At 40.2% G+C, this 21,497-nt stretch overlaps 1 protein-coding gene across 3 annotated transcripts in view; it reads left to right on the plus strand.

Moving 5' to 3' along the window:
* Positions 1–21,497, plus strand: part of LOC130910417 (cytoplasmic dynein 1 intermediate chain 1) — a 91,790-nt gene that overhangs the window by 48,695 nt on the left and 21,598 nt on the right. For 2 of the 3 annotated variants that reach the window (XM_057827694.1, XM_057827693.1), the window contains exons 11-14: positions 13,018–13,164; positions 16,249–16,362; positions 16,436–16,569; positions 16,647–16,791. In XM_057827694.1, the coding sequence (XP_057683677.1) occupies positions 13,018–13,164; positions 16,249–16,362; positions 16,436–16,569; positions 16,647–16,791 (540 nt within the window). Of the gene's footprint in view, positions 1–13,017; positions 13,165–16,248; positions 16,363–16,435; positions 16,570–16,646; positions 16,792–17,553; positions 20,401–21,497 lie in introns of those variants that run through there. The other variant, XM_057827695.1, reaches the window with a different exon arrangement.

A 21,497-nucleotide genomic window follows, 5' to 3' on the forward strand; every position in this document is an offset into this window, starting at 1 on the left:
ATGCGACTTATACTCCGGTGCGACTTATATGTTTTTTTCCTCTTCATTGGGCATTTTATGGTTGATGCGACTTATACTCAGGTGCGACTTATAGTTAAAAAAATGCGGTACTGTGATGTTTAGATAAACAGCAAATTAAAAATAATAATAATTCCAGCGCTTTAGTGCTATCTGAGCTAAACCTTTAATTCTGGAGATTAAAGTCAAATCTTTAACTACATAGTGTTTTTATACGTTATATTTTCTATTTCACTCGTGTATAAATCCTCACTTCAGAAACATTTACAATAATGTTTGCAGGATAGGTAGGGGTTGTGGTAGGTGTTGATGACACCGAAATGCAGTGTCAGCCATAAAATTAATTACCGTAATTTTTGCATTATAAGGCGCACCTGTCTTTTAAGCCGCCACCCACCAAATTTGACACGAAAATGGCATTTGTTCATAGATAAGCTGCACTGATAAGTCGCAGCTGTCCTCACTGTATTATGGGATACTTACACCCCAAAAAATATTTTAACCGGTAACATTTTATTTGACAGCTGCATCATACGACTGTTATAAAACCAAATGAAACACCATGAAATTTTGAACCAATTGGGTGCAAAGCTTCATTGCTTCAATAAGCTTCATTTGGCCATCACTGCTCTCTTGGGGGAAGACAGTCAACCTCTGCTGCCACCTGCTGTCCACACTGTTATTATCCAACATGCCTCCTAGCATGCATTGTAGCGCTACTGATGTAAATAGCAATCAAAATTAGAGGCACGCGAGATTTCCGATTCTTAGATTATTCGCGATTCTGTCGTGGGAGATTCGAGAATGATTCACAAACATCCAAATTACGATTATTTAACTATACCAGGTAAAACAGAACTAAAACACAGTCAGGGCGGTCTTCCGGACGCAATGAGGAACGGACCGAGAGTAGATATCATGTTCAACTCATGCCGCTAGATAAAAAAACAATAATACATTACTGCGGCCGACAGCAGCTACAAACGATGCCCAGTTGCTAGTTGCTACAAACATACAGCCACATAATGCTATGGTAGATATCACATATATATAGAACTAGATGTGACATGACAGACGACAGCGGCGTGAAAACATGTAAACAAAACTAAATGTGAAATGACAGACTTGCCAGCGTTAGTATACAGCCGCCATCTTAAAGCAGTAGATTTCTCTGGAAGGCTCTGTTGTAGCGAACCTAATTTACTTTTTATCTAAAATACTCCTAAATCAGCAAAATCTTGATTAAAATCTATCTTTAAACGATGAAACAGTTTTTAAAACTTTCACATGTCGAAAGTAGACAGAAGGGAAATTATGGAATAATGGAAGCAATTTTAACAATTTGAACGGTTGATTCACAACATTAAATTAATTGAATGTTGTTTAAATCTGCTGATACAGAATGGGGACTTGAGTATTTTATTTACTGTTTTGAACTGTTAACTTGATACCGAAATAATAGTTTGGTTTGGCGTGAGAGGATGTTTGAACAATTTTAGAACTAATGTACGAAACATTATATCAAAAATCGATTTATAATCGAATCGTAGCCTCTGAATCATAATCGGAATCGAATCGTTAGGTGCCCCAAGATCCCACCTCTAATCAAAATTCATGTTCTCTGCTAATTATTTCTTCAGTTACTGTTCCAGTTGTTTCATTAATTGCTAGTTATGGTATTTGGTAACGATTTATTTGACAGTGGCGCCATAAGACTGTCATTGGACAATCATGATTATGACATGACAGTCATGAGCATTAATTAATGCTTATAACAGATGTAATTTAGTGTCATCCGGCAAATTATCTCACTTTTAAATGGATATAAAAGATCCAAGGTAAACATAAATGGAGTTGGTGACCTAATTTGCCGGCTGACACTTAATGACATCTGTCATAAGCATTCAGTAATGCCCATGTTAGTGTCATGTCATAATTATGACGGTCTTATAGCACAGTCTTATGACACCGGTGTCAAATAAACTGTTACCCATTAACCCAAATAAATCAACAAATAAGCAGCAGTAGACTATAAGCCGCAGGATTCGAAATGAAGGAAAAAAGTAGCGGCTTCTCGTCCAAAAATTACTGTAGTTACAAGATATATTAGTAGCTTAGCTCATTCTCATACATAGAGTTATCGCAGCTGTGTGGGTGCGTGTGTGAGCGTGTGCATTTTTTTGTCTTACCTAGTGGAAAAGTAGACGCCGCATCCTTTTATACTGAATATTCCAACTAGGAACCTTATAATAATATGCTGTAAATGAGCGTTTTTGTTGTTGTTATTTGTTTCGCATAATTGTTGAGGGTTCTCTGAGAGTACTCTCCGGCGTTTCATGGTCCACATCTTCAAACCCTGGTTTTCGCTCAGTAGTTGCTGTCGCTTTTGAACGTTTAGGTTTGAAAAAATTACGAAGATCCTTATCTTGCCTCTTCTGTCCTCAGGCAAAACAAATGACCGTCTCTAAGGTGCTGGTCACATGATCTTTTTTTGAAAAATAATTTTGACCCATTATAAAAATCTTTTTTGTTCATTTCATTCATTTTTGTTGTTCGTTTTATTGCTTTAGAACTTTAATAGACAACATTTTACTGGCAAAGTCTTCATTTTAAATTCATATATTGTAAAGTCAAATATTTGCAATGACATTTTCGGCCACCAGGGCCTATGACACTCCTTAATCTCCGCGTATGGTTTGCAGCCAATGACGCTGCCATTGCACCGCTTTAGTGCCGAGTTAAAGATTTCACCCAGGAGATTAAAGTTAAATTTTAACGACAGTATGTTTTTCATATATTATATTTTCTAATTCATTCGTGAATCAACGCTCACTTCAGAAACATTCGCTATAAAGTTTGCAGCCTAATTGGCTGCCAGTGCTCGAAAACTTTACTTCTATCTGAGTAAAAGCTTTAAATCCAGAGATTAAAGTTAAAAATTTTAACTACAGTATGTTTTCTATGTAATATATTTTCTAATTCGTTTTTGAATAAACTTTCACCTCAAAAAATTTCACTTTAAGGCTTGCAGCCTAACTAATTCGCTGCCATTGATAGAGGTCCAATCCAATTATTTGACTAGCATGGTCCATCACTGCTAGCCCCTCGCAGTCAAGATGGATTGGACCTCTATTGCTGTCAATGGCACTGAAACAATAATTCACTGCCAGGCCTAACCACATGCTGCTTCTAAACTCGGTTTGTTAACTAAGAGGGAGAGAGGAACTGATCAAATAAACCAACTGTTTACTGTATGCATGCAGTACACGCATCCGCATGGCTTTGTTTGGCAGCCCCTCTCTGTTGGCGTTGGCAGGCCCAAAGAGAAACCTTAATGGTATTTCCGCCATTTTTGTTTACCCAGACTAGCCCACAAAAGGATTGCTCATCTGGTGTCAGGATAGGTAGATGGTTCAGGTCTATAAAAGTGCGTATGTCAGGAGTTGATTCAAAAGAAAGACAGCGCTGAGTCGTTGGGGTTTGTGGTTGGGGTCTGGTTCTTTATTTTTTTAGGCTTACATAGGGTTTAATGTTACAAATGAGGTTTTGGTGAGGTCAGTCTTCTGTATTTCCTGCACAGAAATGCAAAAACAGTTGAGGCTGCTTCTGTCTGTGTAAAATCTGGGGCTGTTTAATTGAACGCTAAGTTAACTCTTGACGGTGTCAGTGTAATGATCTGGATCGATATACAGTGGGGCAAATAAGTGTTTACTCAACCACTAATTGTGCAAGTTCTCCCACTTGAAAATATTAGAGAGGCCTGTAATTGTCAACATGGGTAAACCTCAACCATGAGAGACAGAATGTGGAAAAAAAAAAAACGGAAATCACATTGTTTGATTTTTAAAGAATTTATTTGCAAATCATGGTGGAAAATAAGTATTTGGTCAATACCAAAAGTTCATCTCAATACTTTGCTATGTACCCTTTATTGGCAATAACGGAGGCCAAACATTTTCTGTAACTCTTCACAAGCTTTTCACACACTGTTGCTGGTATTTTGGCCCATTCCTCCATGCAGATCTCCTCTAGAGCAGTGATGTTTTGGGGCTGTTGTTGGGCAACACGGACTTTCAACTCCCTTCACAGATATTTCTCTGGGGTTGAGATCTAGAGACTGGCTGGGCCACACCAGGACCTTGAAATGCTTCCTACGAAGCCACTCCTTTGTTGCCCTGGCTGTGTGTTTGGGATCATTGTCATGCTGAAAGACCCAGCCACGTCTCATCTTCAATGCCCTTGCTGATGGAAGGAGATTTTCACTCAAAATCTCTCGATACATGGCCCCATTCATTCTTTCCTTTACACAGATCAGTCGTCCTGGTCCCTTTGCAGAAAAACAGCCCCAAAGCATGACGTTTCCACCCCCATGCTTCACAGTGGGTATGGTGTTCTTCGGATGCAATTCAGTATTCTTTCTCCTCCAAACACAAGAACCTGTGTTTCTACCAAAAAGTTCTATTTTGGGTTCATCTGACCATAACACATTCTCCCAGTCCTCTTCTGGATCATCCAAATGCTCTCTAGCGAACCACAGACGGGCCTGGACGTGTACTGGCTTCAGTGGGGGGACACATCCGGCAGAGTCCCTGGCGGCGCATTGTGTTACTGATAGTAACCTTTGTTGCTGTGGTCCCAGCTCTCTGTAAGTAATTCACTAGGGCCCCCCATGTGGTTCTGGGATTTTTGTTCACCGTTCCTGTTATCATTTTGACGCCACGGGGTGAGATCTTGCATGTAGCCCCAGATTGAGGGAAATTATCAGTGGTCTTGTATGTCTTCCATTTTCTAATAATTGCTCCCACAGTTGATTTCTTTACACCAAGCGTTTTACCTATTGCAGATTCAGTCTTCCCAGCATGGTGCATGTCTACAATTTTGTCTCTGGTGTCCTTCGACAGCTCTTTGGTCTTGGCCATAGTGGAGTTTGGAGTGTGACTGACTGAGATTGAAGACAGGTGTCTCTTATATCGATAATGAGTTAAAACAGGTGCTATTAATACAGGAGTTGAGCCTTGTTAGACCTCGTTCGAAGAAGTTAGACCTCTTTGACAGCCAGAAATCTTGCTTGTTTGTAAATGACCAAATACGTATTTTCCACTCTAATTTGGAAATAAATTGTTTAAGAATCAAACAATGTGATTTTCTTTTTTTTTCTCCACATTTTGTCTCTCATGGTTGAGGTTTACCCATGTTGTCAATTACAGGCCTCTAATCTTTTCAAGTAGGAGAACTTGCACAATTGGTGGTTGACTAAATACTTATTTGCCCCACAGTATGAATCAGTTGAGTACTGGTCCAATCGATGGAATTTTAAACTACAGGCATCAATTAACATCGTCATCTTGTAAACATGCAGTTTTGTTAAAAAGAGTGGCTTTCATTGAAATATTTCAAATATTTCCACAACAAAATTTAAAATTTTGGTGTATTTCTTATTGCTGTAGATGAAACTTCACTGACTGTATTAAAAGTGTACATAATATCTACTGTAATATCAGATGTTATCGTATTATCGTCTGAAGAATTGATACTGTGACCTTGATGTGCTTCTGATGGAGCCAGTTCCTTGTTACTATGGCTGTATCTATACTAAAAAACGCCACTGATAAGCACCCTTAAATGATTTTGTGTGGCAACAAAACAGAATCATGTGAAAAAAAGTCAAAGGAACCCTTGTAGCGAAGCTTTTTTCGGCTTGTATTCTCCGTCTGGCGAAACAGAGACTGCGGTTGCTATTTTCTCTTTCCTTGGCGAAAACCGCAGTGTGACAAAATCTGAGGGGTGTCATAAACTAGCCGAGTCAGGGGAGGTGGCGGCGGGATTCAGAAGAAGACGCACCCATCTGGTCCTGATAAGGCCCGAGTGGAAACCAGATGAATGTGGTAAGAATGGAGGTGCGGATCCATCTACTGTCTGCACTCCCTCATTCACTTCACTCCCTTTTCTATTCTCACCATGGCACTCTTGCTCCATCTCTGCAATCGCACTTCAGAGGCAGTTTGTTACCCGAGGAGGCAACAAAATCCTCCATCTTTCATCCATAACCAGAAACTTCCCTTTAACTCATTGGCTGCTATTGACTGATAGATAAACCAGATCTGGTTTAAAAATGAACTGTTTTTACTAGGGCTGTCAAATTTATCGCGTTAACAGCCAGTAATTTTTTTTTTTTAAAATTCATCACGTTAAAATATTTAACGCATTTAACGCATGCTCGGAACGACCCACTCATGCATTGCCGCAAACAGACTATTAATGGCGCCGTTTTATGTATATTGAGAGCTAAGAGGCAGAGACAAGTGAGTAGAGTGGACACAGGCATTCATTGGGGCCGCGCTATATATTGGCATAAGCTTTGGCATCTCTTCCACAAAAATTATAACTATTGTGTCGAGCGATGTGGGGAAGAATGACAGGCGATAAACTTTTTCTTAACACCCTGTATTGAACACACGCAGAGAAGATATACCATTTGCAGCCACCACTGACAGTCATGGTTGCCCAACTTCCCAACATGCATTTGGGCGGAACAGTTAAGTCGCTACAGTATCATTTACTGAAAGCACAACAAAAAATAATATTCCTATCTTTAAAAAAAAAAAAAAATGTTCACAAAAAGAAAAGCGCTCAATGCAAAGAGAACTGGCATTCCCAATCAAAATAGCTATGCAAAATAATACTGAGACTTTGGTCAAACTCTATTCAAACATTTAGTTTAGCTCAACAAATACACTAGATGGCAATATTTAGTCACAATATACAAACTAACAGAGGTCTCGTACGTTGTGTAGTCAACACTCAAATGAACGTAAGGAACAACGAACCTGGAAACTACGGCGTCAGTCAAGGGGCAAAACGCACTAGAAAAACTTGGCTAGATCTCTAATTAATTTAAAACTCGCCCTTGACACCTTGTGGTGTATTTCAATCACTACCTTCCACAACCTACCTTCACGTTTTTAGCTCGTTATCTCTTGTCAACTCTTGTCAAGATTTTCATTGTAGTCGTCAATGACGAAAAAAACACTGGTCCTAGCCACAGTTGCATTGTTAAAAATGACTAGCGAAACATTGAGCTTCTATTTCTGGTGTTTTTTTCTACTGTAGCTACTTGTGTTTAGAGACTTAACTTCTGGCACTCTCGTATCTTTCCCTCCCGAGCAGTCGGTACCTATGAGCCCTTCCACCGTCACAAAGCACTTACAGGCAGACACACTTTGAGCTTCTCCTCATTGTAAGACCAATATCCGCCACTGCCACACAGTAACTTTGGTTTAATAAATTCAATAAATTAACTCATCGCCTGCCATTGACAGTGATGGACGTCCAATCATTACAGCTTTCCAGTCAAAATTTACAATTCATCTCACGTTTAACGTAATGTGCCGTGACTTTTTCGGCTACCCTGCAACCTGTCACCCTCTCCTCACCCTTTCACTTCCTTTCTGTCAAAAGTTGATGTGGCTAGGGGTGGGGGGGGGGGTGGAGAACCATGCTGCATTTGAGATGAGAATCTTGGGGCAAAAAAATGTCAAGCCTGATTTGGCTACACAATCACATGTGAGAGTTGTTAAGGTGTTATTTAGACAGATGTCCTGCCAGGGTGTCCAGATGGAGGAATAGAATTGTAGGTGAAGGAGCTGCTTGTTTTGAAACAACACACTGTAAGATATATGGATGCCAAACTGTTGAATTATGTTTTAAACTATAACTGGAAAGGAATAAGCTCGCGTTGAATCCGATAAAAAAAAGATAGAAATTGAAGCCATTCATCATTTCCTATGCTTGAACTGAATTGTAAAACTTCATTTAAAAAAAAAAGTTGACGGTGATAGAGGTCCAATCAATTTTGACTTTGCTGCCAGCCCTCCCAGTCAAAATGGATTGGACAGCTATCGCCGTCAATGGCGCTGAAACAAAATCACTCCCATCCAATAAAGTATTCTCTGCGAGGTTAACTATTATTGCACTTGATTTGTCAATCCACCACAGTAGCCGTAACATTTAAAACATTTCAATTCCAATAATAGCTCGTGACTCCGGTTGTGCCGTCAATAAAGTCGTATCCCTCTTTATCGAACTGTACAAATAAACTTTGGAGCGAGGGCCTCCTATTCGGCGTACGAGCGACTTTATTTTCACCGCAGAAGTGGAGTTTATTTTGAGTCTTGACATCTGAAGCGACTCCCGCGCCATTCCTCTGGAAGCCAGGACTCTTCAGAAGAAACCATAAAAAGAGAGAAAGAGTGTTTGCTTTCCTTTTGGTTTCTTTTCCAGTCCCCTTTACAAAATGGACTCGGGTTTGGAGTCGGCTGGTTTGCACATGGCTCGGCGGTCGGGGTAGAGAGCGGGAGAGCCAAACTGGGATTGAGCAGTAAATGGGATAAACACAATGCTGAGTTTATTCCATTGGGCGGATATTGTACTGTAATTTCCATGTGTATAATTAATTGTTGTTAAATCCATTTCATGAATGAATTCAGATTTTTTTTGTTTTTTTGTGGATGATTAAAAAAAATATATTTCCCTTCCATTCGATATGCAGAACACAAAAAGGGGAGCCACATTTTTTTCTTTCTACACAGTACACCTATTTTATTGTTTTGTTCTGTTTTGGCACATGAAATTTATAGTAACGAAGGTTTCAGGTATGTCTAATCCATTGGATTTGTACAAGGTTTAGTTATTCAAAAGATTATTGTTCAACTTTGCTTTTATTTGTGTAATTAGCTACTGTATTTGTACAGTCCCTGACAAAAGTCTGGTCGCTTATTCATTTTGTAGAAATAATTGCTAATAACCTGACTTTTAATTATTCAATTGGTTTCAGAAATGGCTCATATGAAAGCTAAGACCCTCCCAAATGATGTTGAATGTACAAAAATATATTTGTTTCACTGAAAAAGATATCATTTAATGAAGACATTAAGGTAAAAAAGACAAAGTTTTGTCGAATACAGAAAATAATGTGAAAATTGAACAAAAAATGTACTTCAAATACAGAAATATGTTACATAACATAAACGAATTAAGTAGTGGTGCTGTGAGTTCCAAATTTAATATTTTGTAGGTTGGAAGGCATAAATAGTCAGAAATATCAACAAATCTTAGCTCCCTCTTACATTCCTAACCATAAAAAAGGGACAAATTCTGCAGCAGGATGGTGCTCCATCGCATACTTCACTCTCTACCTCAAAGTTCCTCAAGGCAAAGAAGATCAAGATCCGCCAGGACTGGCCAGCCCAGTCACCAGACATGAACATCATTGAGCATGTGTGGGGTAGGATTAAAGAGGAAGCATGGAAGACGAAATCCAAGAATGTTGATGAACTCTGGGAGGCATGCACGACTGCTTTCTTTGATGTTCCTGATGACTTCTTCAATAAATTTTATGAATCCTTGCCAAACCGCATGGAAGTCATACAAAATATTACATTTGGATCTCACAGCACCACTACTTAATTCACTTATGTTATGTAACATATCTTTGGATTTGAAATACATTTTTTGTTCAATTTTCACACTACTTTCTGTAGGCGGCAAAACTTTTGTCTTGCCAAAATTGGACCTTTATGTCTTCATTAAATGATACCTCTTTTTCCAGTGAAACAAATATATTTTTGTACATTCCACATCATTTAGGAGGATCTTGGCTTTCATGTGAGCCATTTCTGAAACCAATTGAATAATTAAAAGTCAGGTTATTAGCAATTGTTTCTACAAAATGGATAAGCGACAAGACTTTTGTCAGGGACTTTTGTTGGGGGGTGACAGCACAAACGGGGGAAATAGTATGCTAACTCTTTCATGCATGAATTATATATATTTTTTCTAACCCTTAAAGGACACTTATTTAACTCATCGGTTGCCATCAACGGTGCTAGACGTCCAATTAATTTTGACTGGGAGTGGGCGAATGAACAATTCTTACATCAGTGGTGAAACAAATGTGAACAGGACCCGGGTGCGATGAGCATGAACGGGAACCCCCGAGTATACCATCCAAAGTGGGGGGGTTCATAGTGTACAAATATTCACGGAACCCATCCCCCCAACACTTTCCTCTCAAAACGATCGTGGAAATTTCTTTGCGGGCCAGACAACCAGCTGAAAGATATTTGAACAATTAAACACTATATTAAAGCTCAAGCATTATCTAACCTTCATGTTTAACCATCCCTTTGCTCAACACGCCCACTTTACACCCGCAAACCAGGCCTCTTCGGCTAGGTTCATACCGCAGGTCTTAATGCACGAATCCTAATTTTTGGTGTTTTTCCGATTCGAGTGAGGCATTAACTTGACAATCAGAATGGGTTGCATAAAAGTGGACCATTTCAAATCCGATCTATGTCACTGTCGTATGTGGTTAAAACCTGATCTGGGCCACATTTTTCCAGAATGTGACTGCGGTCTGAACTGCCAAGTCCCCCAAATCGGAATTCATGCAGCAATTAGGAGTGAGACAGGGCGCTACTGTAGCGATGTAGCTGTTTATTACCATTAGCGCCTAGCTCTACAGTGGCTTTTAGGGAAGAGGCGGCCTTAAGAACAGTCATTACAAAAAAATTAAATGGGGGCGGGGCAGAAGGATCAGCCTGAGAATGCTCGGTTTTCTTTCTGTGCTCCAAATGAGCAATATTTCAAGATTGCTTACTCGGCCAAGAATCAGGGCAAACTATTCGTATGTGTGTGTGTCATGCACGCAAAAAACTAAATGGTGAATATTTATGTCTTTTATTTGTGTCCTCTTTTTAGAAATCAAAATATGATCACCCTAGAATGACGTTGAGCGTTGTTTTGATGCTCCTGCGCATGCGGGTCAGTTTGCTCAGGGCATATCGGACTGCAAATTAGTGCACATGTGTGATACTTGAACGGCCTCAATGGAAAAAGGCAGTCTGAATAGGCACGCCAAATAAACAGAAATGACAAAAAAATTGGAATTATGCATTAAGACCTGGGGTATGAACCCAGCCTTAGAGACAAGGGCCCAGGTGTAGCCGTACCCTCAGCACCCCCTTGTGCACCCCTGACTTACGCTATAAAAGTTTAAAGGTACTAAATGAATTGCTATTCATTGTAGCGACCACTGTCCCTGAAGGGGTTAAACCAGGGGTCCCCAAACTTTTTCCTGTGAGGGGCACATAACTTTTCCCTTCTCTGATGAGGGGCCGGGGTCAGTTTGTAACAGAAAAAGGTGACGGTTGCAGGAGTGCCTGAATGTAAAAATTTATTTCAGAAAGTCACAATCAAATAACCCTTTCTGGATTCTTCACGGAACAAAAGTAAATAAAATAAAAATAATATAATATAATATAATATAATATAATATAATATAATTAGGGCTGTCAAACGATTAAAATTTTTAATCGAGTTAATTACAGCTTAAAAATTAATTAATCGCAATTCAAACCATCTATAAAATATGCCATATTTTTCTGTAAATTATTGTTGTAATGAAAAGATAAGACACAAGACGGATATATACATTCAACATACGGTACATAAGTACTTTATTTTTTTATTATAACAATAAATCAGCAAGATGGCATTAACATTATTAATATTCTCTTAAAGCGATCCATGGATAGAAAAACTTGTAGTTCTTAAAGATAAATGTTAGTACAAGTTATAGAAATTTTATATTAAAACCCCTCTTAATGTTTTCGTTTTATTAAAATTTGTAAAATTTTCAATCAAAAAATAAACTAGTAGCTCACCATTGTTGATGTCATTACACCATGCTCACTCCCCAAACCCATAAAATCATTTGGACCCAAGCGCCAGCAGAGGGCGCTAAACAACAAAAAACAAGTAACAAGTAACAAGCGGACATTACACTGCCTCCATTCTAATCTGAGCAGGGCATGTGCGTTAATTGCGTCAAATATTTTAACATGAATAATTCAAAAAATTAATTACCGCCCGTTAACGCGATAATTTTGACAGCCCCCCAAAATATAAATATAATATAAATTATAATATAATATAATAATAACACTATTAATTAAATAGATAATAACCAAATAACCCTTTCTGGGGGGAAAAAAAAAATGTTCAGGGGGCCAGACCAAATGTGGAGGCGGGCCGTATCTGGCCCCCGGGCCGTAGTTTGGGGACCCCTGGGTTAAACATTCGACAGAACTGATTTGGAGTTTCCTATCTTTTGTACTTGTACCTTTAAAAAGTATCTTGGAGGGAAAAAAATCGGGAAGAAATATATATTTTGTTTCTTTTTCTGCCCAAAAAATCCTATTTCGCCCAGCCTTAATTTGAAGATGCTTGTTTTAAGTTCATGAATATGTTTGATTAAGGGAAGGAGGGTTGAAGGCATAACCGTACGATGCTGTCCTAAGAATAGACACTACAGTGGCTACGGGTCAGGGAGTGCTGCCTAGAGCATGCCGAAGCCTAAAGGGGAAAGCATTGAAGAGGAACCCAAACGCAATAAACACAGCATTGGGCCGTCATCTGTGTGCGTCTTTGAGGGAGTGCGGGTTAAAGGGTGCGCTTGTCATGATGGAGGCTACAGTGAGCGCTCCACTGGCTGCCGGGGTTTTGATGCTGTAATGTGAAACGACTGAAGGGAAAAGAGAACTACAATTCCCCTCTTTGTCCTGCCGCCGCCCCAGAGTCACCCTTTTACTCCTCTCGTCGGCGGACACCCGCCACGGCCAAACTCATCATCTCGCTCGCCGTCTCGTCTCGTCGCGTTTGCCACCCAGCGCGAAGTCATCATTCACAGTTGTATCCGTTTCGTTTGTGGTTATTTATATTGTGTTGTTTATTAAAGGTGATACAGAAACATGATTGACTAGATATGCTACCTATTTATAAGTAGCATTACAACTTCATTAGTAAATCCTTCACCCAACGGACACTATGTGAGAAGACACCAACTGATATGACCGAAAGAGGGAAGACAGGAAAGATGAGGGTATGACAGGGTAGTACACAGGTGTATTTAAATAAAGTCTTCTGATTTATCCGCAGTCTCCGGTGGTGTCGGTGGGTTTTGCCAGATTTCACCCAAACCTCGTGGTGGGTGGGACCTACTCGGGCCAGATCGTATTGTGGGACAACCGCAGTCATAGACGGACCCCGGTTCAGAGGACGCCACTGTCCGCTGCTGCACACACTGTAAGCATTATTATTCCTTTCTCTTTTGTAGCAGTGGTTATGTATTCGGGTCGGTACAGCCATGTGAAAAAACTAGGACACCCTATGGAAGCCTGTTTTCCAACATATTTGATCATATCATATCAATTTTAACAATCTTGAGAGATTCAAGTGATACAACTAAACAATTAAAACTGGGAAAAAAAAAAAAAGATTTGCTTAATAACTTTCCGTAAAATGTCATTTTAATTTTTAAATAAATGCAATTTCTGTTAAGGAATGAATTAGGACACCCCACATTCAATCCCAAATAAAATGGCTAAAATCACACACAGGTGTATCACATCAGGTGCTCATGATTAGAACATCATTACCCAGTGTTTTGAAGGAGGCTCCCCATATTTAAACCTCACATTTAGTTTGGTGTGCCCCTGACTGTTAAAGTGAGAGAAAACACCATGGTGAGAACAAAGGAGCTATCTGAGGCCTTCAGAGAGAAGATTGTAGACGCTTATGAGTCTGGTAGGAGATTTCAAAAGATCTCAAAAGAATATAAAATCAGCCATTTCACTGTCTGGAAAATAGTCTACAAGTGGAGGATATTCAAAACAACTGCCAACATGCCCAGGCCTGGCCATCCAAGCAAGTTCACCCTGAGAACAGACCGCAAGATGCTAAAAGAAGTCTCCAAAAAGCCTACAATGTCATCATGGGACCTATAGGAGGCTCTTGCTACTGTTGATGTGAAAGTGAATACCTCTATAATCAGAAAGAGACTTCACGGGTTTAACCTTCATGGAAGGCGTGCAAGGAGGAAACCTTTGCTCTCCAAGAAGAACATGAAGGCCAGACTAAAAATTGCCTGAGTGAATGTAGACAAAGACCAGGACTTGTGGAATAATATTCTTTGGACAGATGAATCTTAAAATTTAATTATTTGGACACCAGAACAGAGGACATGTTTGGCATAAACCCAATACAGCATTCCAGGAAAAGAACCTTGGTAACACTTTACAATAAGGGTCCCTTAATTAACATTAGTTAATACATTTTAAGACTACAATAATTAATATATTTGATTATCTAACTTTTATTAATATATTAATTAACATGAGTTAATGCATTAGTTAATTCATTACTTAATGCATAACCAGACAGTAACTAATAGTGTGGTAAAATTAAAAATATATATAGGTCTACATAGGGTTAGGGTTTAGGGTTAGGGTTTGGTAACTTAAGCATTTATAATTTCTTAGTTAAGGGACACGTGTGCTACACTTTACAATAAGGGTCCAAAAAGCATTCAGTAATGGTTAATTAAGGTTAAGTAATACTTATGAGGTACGTTCACGTGAAATAATACCATACTTAAGGTTAGGTTATAATATATAATATATATAATACATTACTTAACATTAATTCACATATACATTAGTGCATTATTAAATAGTTATTAATGTATACTGGTACTTGTAAGTGAATATGTTATTTTAAAATGAGAAACATTGCTCTCTGAGTCCTTGGGTGCTGCTAACCTAATCTCAAGTATGGTATTATTTCACGTGACGTACCTTATAAGTCTTACTTAACCTTAATCAAACATTACTGAATGTTTTTTGGATCCTTATTGTAAAGTGTAGCACATGTGTCCCTTAACTAAGAAATTATAAATGCTTAAGTTCCCCCCCTTAACCTTTATTAACCATCACTGAATGCTTTTTGGACCCTTATTGTAAAGTGTAGCACATGTGTCCCTTAACTAAGAAATTGTAAATGATAAGTTAACAAACCCTAACCTGAAACCCAAAACCCTAACTCTAACCCTATATAGGCCTATATATATTTTTAAATTTTACCAAACCATGAGTTACGGTCTGGTTATACATTAACTAATGCATTAGCTAATGCATTAACTCATGTTAATTAATATATTAATAAATGTTAAACAAGCAATTATATTAATTAGTGTAATGTTACTTAAACAGTAGTTATTGTCTAAAAATGCATTAACTAATGTTAATTAAGGGACCCTTATTGTAAAGTGTTACCAGAACCTCATACCAACTGTGAAGCATGGAGGTGGAAGTGTCATGGTTTGGGGATGCTTTGCTACAGCAGGACCTGGCCAGCTCAAAAATTAAAGCTGATGCGAAACTGGACCCTTCAACATAACAATGAATCAAAACAGACCAGTAAATCCGCCAAGGGCTGGCTGAAAAGGAAGAAATGGAGAGTCCTGGAATGGCCGAGTCAAAGCCTGGATTGTAATCCCATTGAGATGTTGTGGGCTGACTTGAAACGGGCTGTACATGCAAGAAACCCCTCAAACATCTCACAGCTAAAAGCATTCTGCATTGAGGAGTCGGGCAAACTTTCTTCAGACCGATGTCAAAGACTGATAGATGGCTACAAAAACCGTCTCACTGAAGTTATTTCAGCTAAAGGGGGTAACACCAGCTATTAGGTGGTAGGGTGTCCTAACTTTTTCCTCAGTTAGAATATGCATTTTTGTTGATATATTTGGTTTAATGGGTAAAACAATGTTCATTTTTGTTGTTTACCTGCAATTAAATCACAGACTATTTTAATGGGCTGGCTATATATTTAATGGACCGTATATCTATCTGCCTGTGTACAAGATAACTTAAGAACGAATAAAGGATTGTTAAACCGCCATTGACGCCCAATCCATTTAAACTGGGTTCACTTCAAATGAATTGGTCGTCTAACGTCGCGCTGAAAACTTTCTTCTCTGACCCATTTAGCGTATTGTACACCAGCACCATCTTAAACACACGAGTCATATCTAATCACAGCTACCCACTGCAGACCGCGCTGTTAGCTTAAAGTGGCTGCGAAATAATGAGGCCTTTGCTCATGTCCTCACCATTCAGCGAGAGCGGCTGGCTTAGCATGGTGCTGATTGCTGAAAGGATTCTTTGTGTGGGCCAGGACACAAATCAATTACTCGCCAGTAATGACATTATGGTTTCGCACACTCCTGTGGATTTGCACAGATGGAGAGTCCAAGTAAAGAATGACGTCATGACATTTCGCGAGTTTAACTTATTTTGTTGTCGAATTGAAACTTTGTTTCATATGGAGCACCCCGTTTACTGCGTCAATGTAGTTGGCACTCAGAACGCCAACAACCTGATCACCGTTTCTACAGATGGAAGGATGTGCTCTTGGAGTTTGGACATGCTTTCTCAGCCCCAGGTACACGAAACATCTCAAAATGTGTAATTACTCACTGGAAAGATAAACAATTGTATACTTTCCGTGTGTTTAGGAGAGCATGGAACTCGTGTATAATAAATCCAAACCAGTAGCAGTGACCGCAATGGCCTTCCCGACAGGAGATGTTAACAACTATGTAGTAGGTAGCGAAGAAGGAACTGTTTACACTGCATCCAGACATGGCAGGTTGGTGAACAAACGCATAAAAAAGTGTGTTTGAGTGAAAAAGTTTAAAAAGTTGTATAATTTTCACTTGATTTTAGTAAGGCGGGGATCTGCGAGATGTTTGAAGGCCACCAAGGGCCTGTGACGGGGATCAGCTGTCACAACGCTGTAGGCACTGTGGACTTTTCCCACCTGTTTATCACTTCCTCCTTTGATTGGACGGTCAAATTGTGGAGCACGAAGGTGGGTCGAATAGATTGTTTGATGCGAATATACAAATTGTCGACAAAAACTTTGTTCCCAAATTTTAATCAGTCTGGTTCATCAAGGTCTACAAAAATTAGAAAATAGCAATTGTCAACTTTTTCACTACCATTGTTGATGAAAAACATCCAATCATGTGGCTGTTTTCATCCTTCTCCTGTGGATTTAAAGCAACAGTAGGTAAATTTTCAACATTTATAAAATATTTTCATAACACGAGGTCTGTATCGCTTTCCAACCGCACTAATTAACTTTGAGGAGGGTGGCAAGGACCCTGCTACACACAAAAAATAAAAATACAAATATGGTGACTGCTTTATGGCATATGTCACTTCAGTCTTTCCCCATTCATTATAAAGACGGAAGTCAATGCGAACGCTTTCGCGTGAATTCTGCAAAGGTGGCAAAGCAACAAAAGAGACAAAAAGTTTTGTCTGAGGAGGGAAAAAAAAGGGCATCATATACAGAATAAATATTGGCCCGGCTTTCACTCGCTGGAGTGACGCACCCCCCCCCCCCCCCCCCCCCCCGAACCGACGACTTCAGGGGGAGTGGGGGGGTTAGCCACACTAAGCCACTCGGTTGCTAACCGTTATATGCTATTGTTTAGCCACAACTGGACCTTATCACTAATGATCCTTCACACAGCCGCTGGGAACAGAAATGTTGTTTAATCCATCCACAGGCGACCGGGAGATTGATTTTTGATTAATTGATTGATGATTTTACGACACCGTGCAGGTGTGCGCTGGTCTTCATGGGAAACGCAACTCTGATCCGGCATCGCTAAAATCGACCAAAACTGAAAAGTTAAGTGTTGCTTTAAATGAGTTCATCACTAAGAAACGTCCAATTGTCCAACCCACCCACTTCAAATTGGTAAGACGTCTATTACTGCCAATGGCAGTCAATGAGTTAAGAGGCTAAAAGAAGAGGATCTGGACACTTTTCAGGGAAATATTGTCCGTCCGTCTGTCTGTCCATACATCCATCATCTTCCGCTTGCTCCGGGGTCGGGTCGTGGGGGCAGCAGCTTTAACAGCCACTTCAACCAGCTCCTCCGGTGGGATCCCAAGGTGTTCCCAGGCCAGCCGAGAGACATAGTCTCTCCAGCGTGTCCTGGGTCGTCCCCAGTGCCTCCCGCCGGTGGGACATGCCCGGAACACCTCTCCGGGGAGGCGTCCAGGAGACACCCGAACCAGATGCCTGAGCCACCTCAGCTGGCTCCTCTCAATGCGGAGGAGTCCCTCCTGGATGATCGAGCTTCTCACCCTATCTCTAAGGGAGAGCCCGGAAACCCTGCGGAGGAAACTCATTTCAGCTGCTTGTATCCGGGATGTTGTTCTTTTGGTCACGACTCACAGCTCGTGACCATAGGTGATGGTAGGAACGTAGATCGACTGGTAAATCGAGAGCTTAGTCTTTCAGCTCAGCTCCTTCTTTACCACTACGGACCAGTGCAGAGTCCGCAACGCTGCACCGATCTGCCTGTCCATCTCCCGCTCCCGCCTACCCACGCTCGTCAACAAGACCCCAAGATACTTGAACTCCTCCACTTGGGGCAGGATCTCATCCCCGACCCGCAGAGGGCACTTCACCCTTTTCCAACTGAGGACCATGGTCTCGGATTTGGAGGTGCTCATCTTCATCCCAACTGCTTGACACTCAGCTGCGAACCGCTCCAGTAAGAGATAGAGGTCACGGCTTGATGAAGCCAACAGCACCACATCACCAAAAACCAGAGATGCAATGCTGAGGTCACCAAACCGAACCCCCTCAATGCTTTGGAATTGCAATTCTGTCCATGAAAATTACGAACAGAATCTGTGACAAATGGCCTTGGCGGAGCTCAACACTCACTGGAAACGAATACGACTTACTGCCGGCAATGCGGACCAAACTGTGACACCAGTCGTACAGGGACCGAACAGCCCTTGAAATACTGTCTCTAAACAATTAATTAATTACGAAAATAGTTGTCAATTGACAGCATTCCATTGAGGCCAGTGGCGGAAAAAATGTAAACAGGGCCCGGGTGCGATGAGCATTAACGGAACCCCCTCGAGTGGACCACCAAACACTTCGCCCAATCATGCCCACTTTAGGCCCCTAAGAGGCCCAGGCCTGGTTACGGTCGCACCCTCAGCACCCTGCTCAATTCCACCCTGGATTGAGGCACATTTGATAGTGTGGGTACGACTTCAATCTTGAAGACTATCTACATTCTTTTATAATGGAAAGTAATGCAAAATTTTCAATGGCAGAAAACTACACTGTACATTGGAGGATTCGTACATGCTGATCGAAGAAAAACAACAATCTACAGATTTCCATCAAGTAACTTATGTTACATATCACTATTTAGGAATTCCCCTTTTCTATACCACTGGAATGCATTTATGCCTCTTATTCATGTTTGTACATGGGCAACGGCGTGCGGAGTACCTAAATCAATATATGTGTGCATGTTTGTGCAGACGTATGCCTTTACATACCTCGAAGTGACTCCCTCTGCTTACCTAAAATCCCTCAGGGTTTACCTTCCACCCTCCAATCATAGCTTTCACAAACTGGAGTAGGGCACGCAACCGCACATTTAGGTCACCGTCTCGATCAAGCGCACGTTTGGAAAGCACTCTGCTAATGTTGTTTTGCATTACGTGTTTCAAATACTGTGGTTAATATAAACATTTGGAATCCGACCAAGAGAGGGTTTACTTACATATGCATAACAAGAACTCTTAAGGCCAACATCTCGTGAGAGTGAATGGATGGATAACATGTTATTGTGCCACTTAAGCTGTTCTAGGAACTTCAAGTTAGGTGAGCTATACTGAGGGGAGACAGAAAAGTTATAGCTTTGATGCACCAGAAGGCTAGCCTAGCATTTTAAGATTAGATGTAAGAGTTGCATACGTAGACGTAAAGATTGTAAATACAGTTTTGCATACATTCCGGGATGGAATATCCGTCAGAGCTTTACTTCAGGAGGAAAAACAACATTTCCAATTGTTGTTTTTCTGCTTTTGTTCTGGATTTGGAGCTTTTGAGCATCCACAAAATAGTCACTCACTGAATCAGAACTGAATCCACTTGAACCACAAGTGACTCGTGTATCAGCATAATTAAAGATAAAAAGAACTTTGCGATCATTTAGTTAAATATACGTTTTAAGACACTTTAAACTTGCAAATGCACCACTACTGGTATCGTTACCGATACGGCAAAATGGCCAAAATAATGTCTTTGGTATCGGGGTGTACTAAGAAATAATGTGCCGATGCTGTACAACATGTACTTTTTGAGATATAATTTCCAGCCTCTGGTTGCCCTACCCAAGATGGCCTCCAGTTACGCACATCGCCGTAAAAAAAAAAAAGGAGCACTTGTTGCCCTACCCAAGATGATAAATGTGAAATCATTTGCCGTCTATTCTTCTGCTGTGAGTTACAACGAGTTTATCACTAGTCTGAATCGCTGCCATTCTTCCCACTTCAAATCGATTGGACATCAAGCACTGTTTACAAAAATTAGTTAAGCAGTGTCTGACCAAGCTATTATAGCAATTACTTTACAGTCAAGGTGAGTATGGAATAATTTAGTCATAAAACACTAACATTTGTATTTTTTTTCCCCAAAGTAAAACATGGTACAGTGCCCTCCATAATTATTGGCACCCCTGAAAAAGATGTGTTTTTTAGCTTCTAATAATTTTTTTTTAAATTCAAATAATATGGGACCTTAATGGAAAAAAAGAGAAAAATCCAACCTTCAATACAAGTGCATTCATTCAGTGGGGAAAAAATCCCACATAAAGAAAAAATTATTTGACATCCAATAATGTGTGTCACAATTATTAGCACCCCTGGTGTTGATACTTTGTACAACCCCCTTTTGCCAACAAAACAAAATCTGGGGACTGAGATGGCCATGGGAGGAGCTTGATTTTGTGTCTGGTGAACCATTTCTGTGTAGATTTGGCCATATGTTTAGGGTCATTGTCTTACTGAAAGACCCAGTGATGACCCATCTTCAGCTTTCGGGCAGAGGGCAACAGATTTTGATTTAAAATGTCCTGGTATTTCAAAGCATTCATGATGCCATACACCCTAACAAGGTTCCCAGGGCCTTTGGAAGCGAAACAGCCCCACAGCATCACTGACCCACCCCCATACTTCACAGTGGGTCTGAGGTGCTTTTCAGCATGTGCATCTTTCGTGGCACGCCAGACCTACTTAGAGTGTTTGTTGCCAAAAAGCTCAATCTTGGTCCCCTCTGACCAAAGCACACGGTCCCAGTTGAAGCCTGGGACCGTGTGTATTTTTGTGTGAGGCCAAATCTACACAGAAATGGTTCACCAGACACAAAATCAAGCTCCTCCCATGGCCATCTCAGTCCCCAGACCTTTTTTTGTTGGCAAAAGGGGGTTGTACAAAGTATTAACACCAGGGGTGCTAATAATTGTGACACACATTATTTGATGTCAAATAATTTTTTCTTTATGTGGGATTTTTTTCCCCACTGAATGAATGCACTTGTATTGAAGGTTGGATTTTTTTCTTTTTTCCATTAAGGTCCCATATTATTTGAATAAAAAAGAAATATTAGAAGCTAAAAAAAACACATCTTTTTCAGGGGTGCCAATAATTATGGAGGGCACTGTATCTGTTCAGTATCAACATCAA

This window comes from Corythoichthys intestinalis, chromosome 22 (assembly GCF_030265065.1).
Source record: "Corythoichthys intestinalis isolate RoL2023-P3 chromosome 22, ASM3026506v1, whole genome shotgun sequence".
NCBI lineage: Eukaryota > Metazoa > Chordata > Actinopteri > Syngnathiformes > Syngnathidae > Corythoichthys > Corythoichthys intestinalis.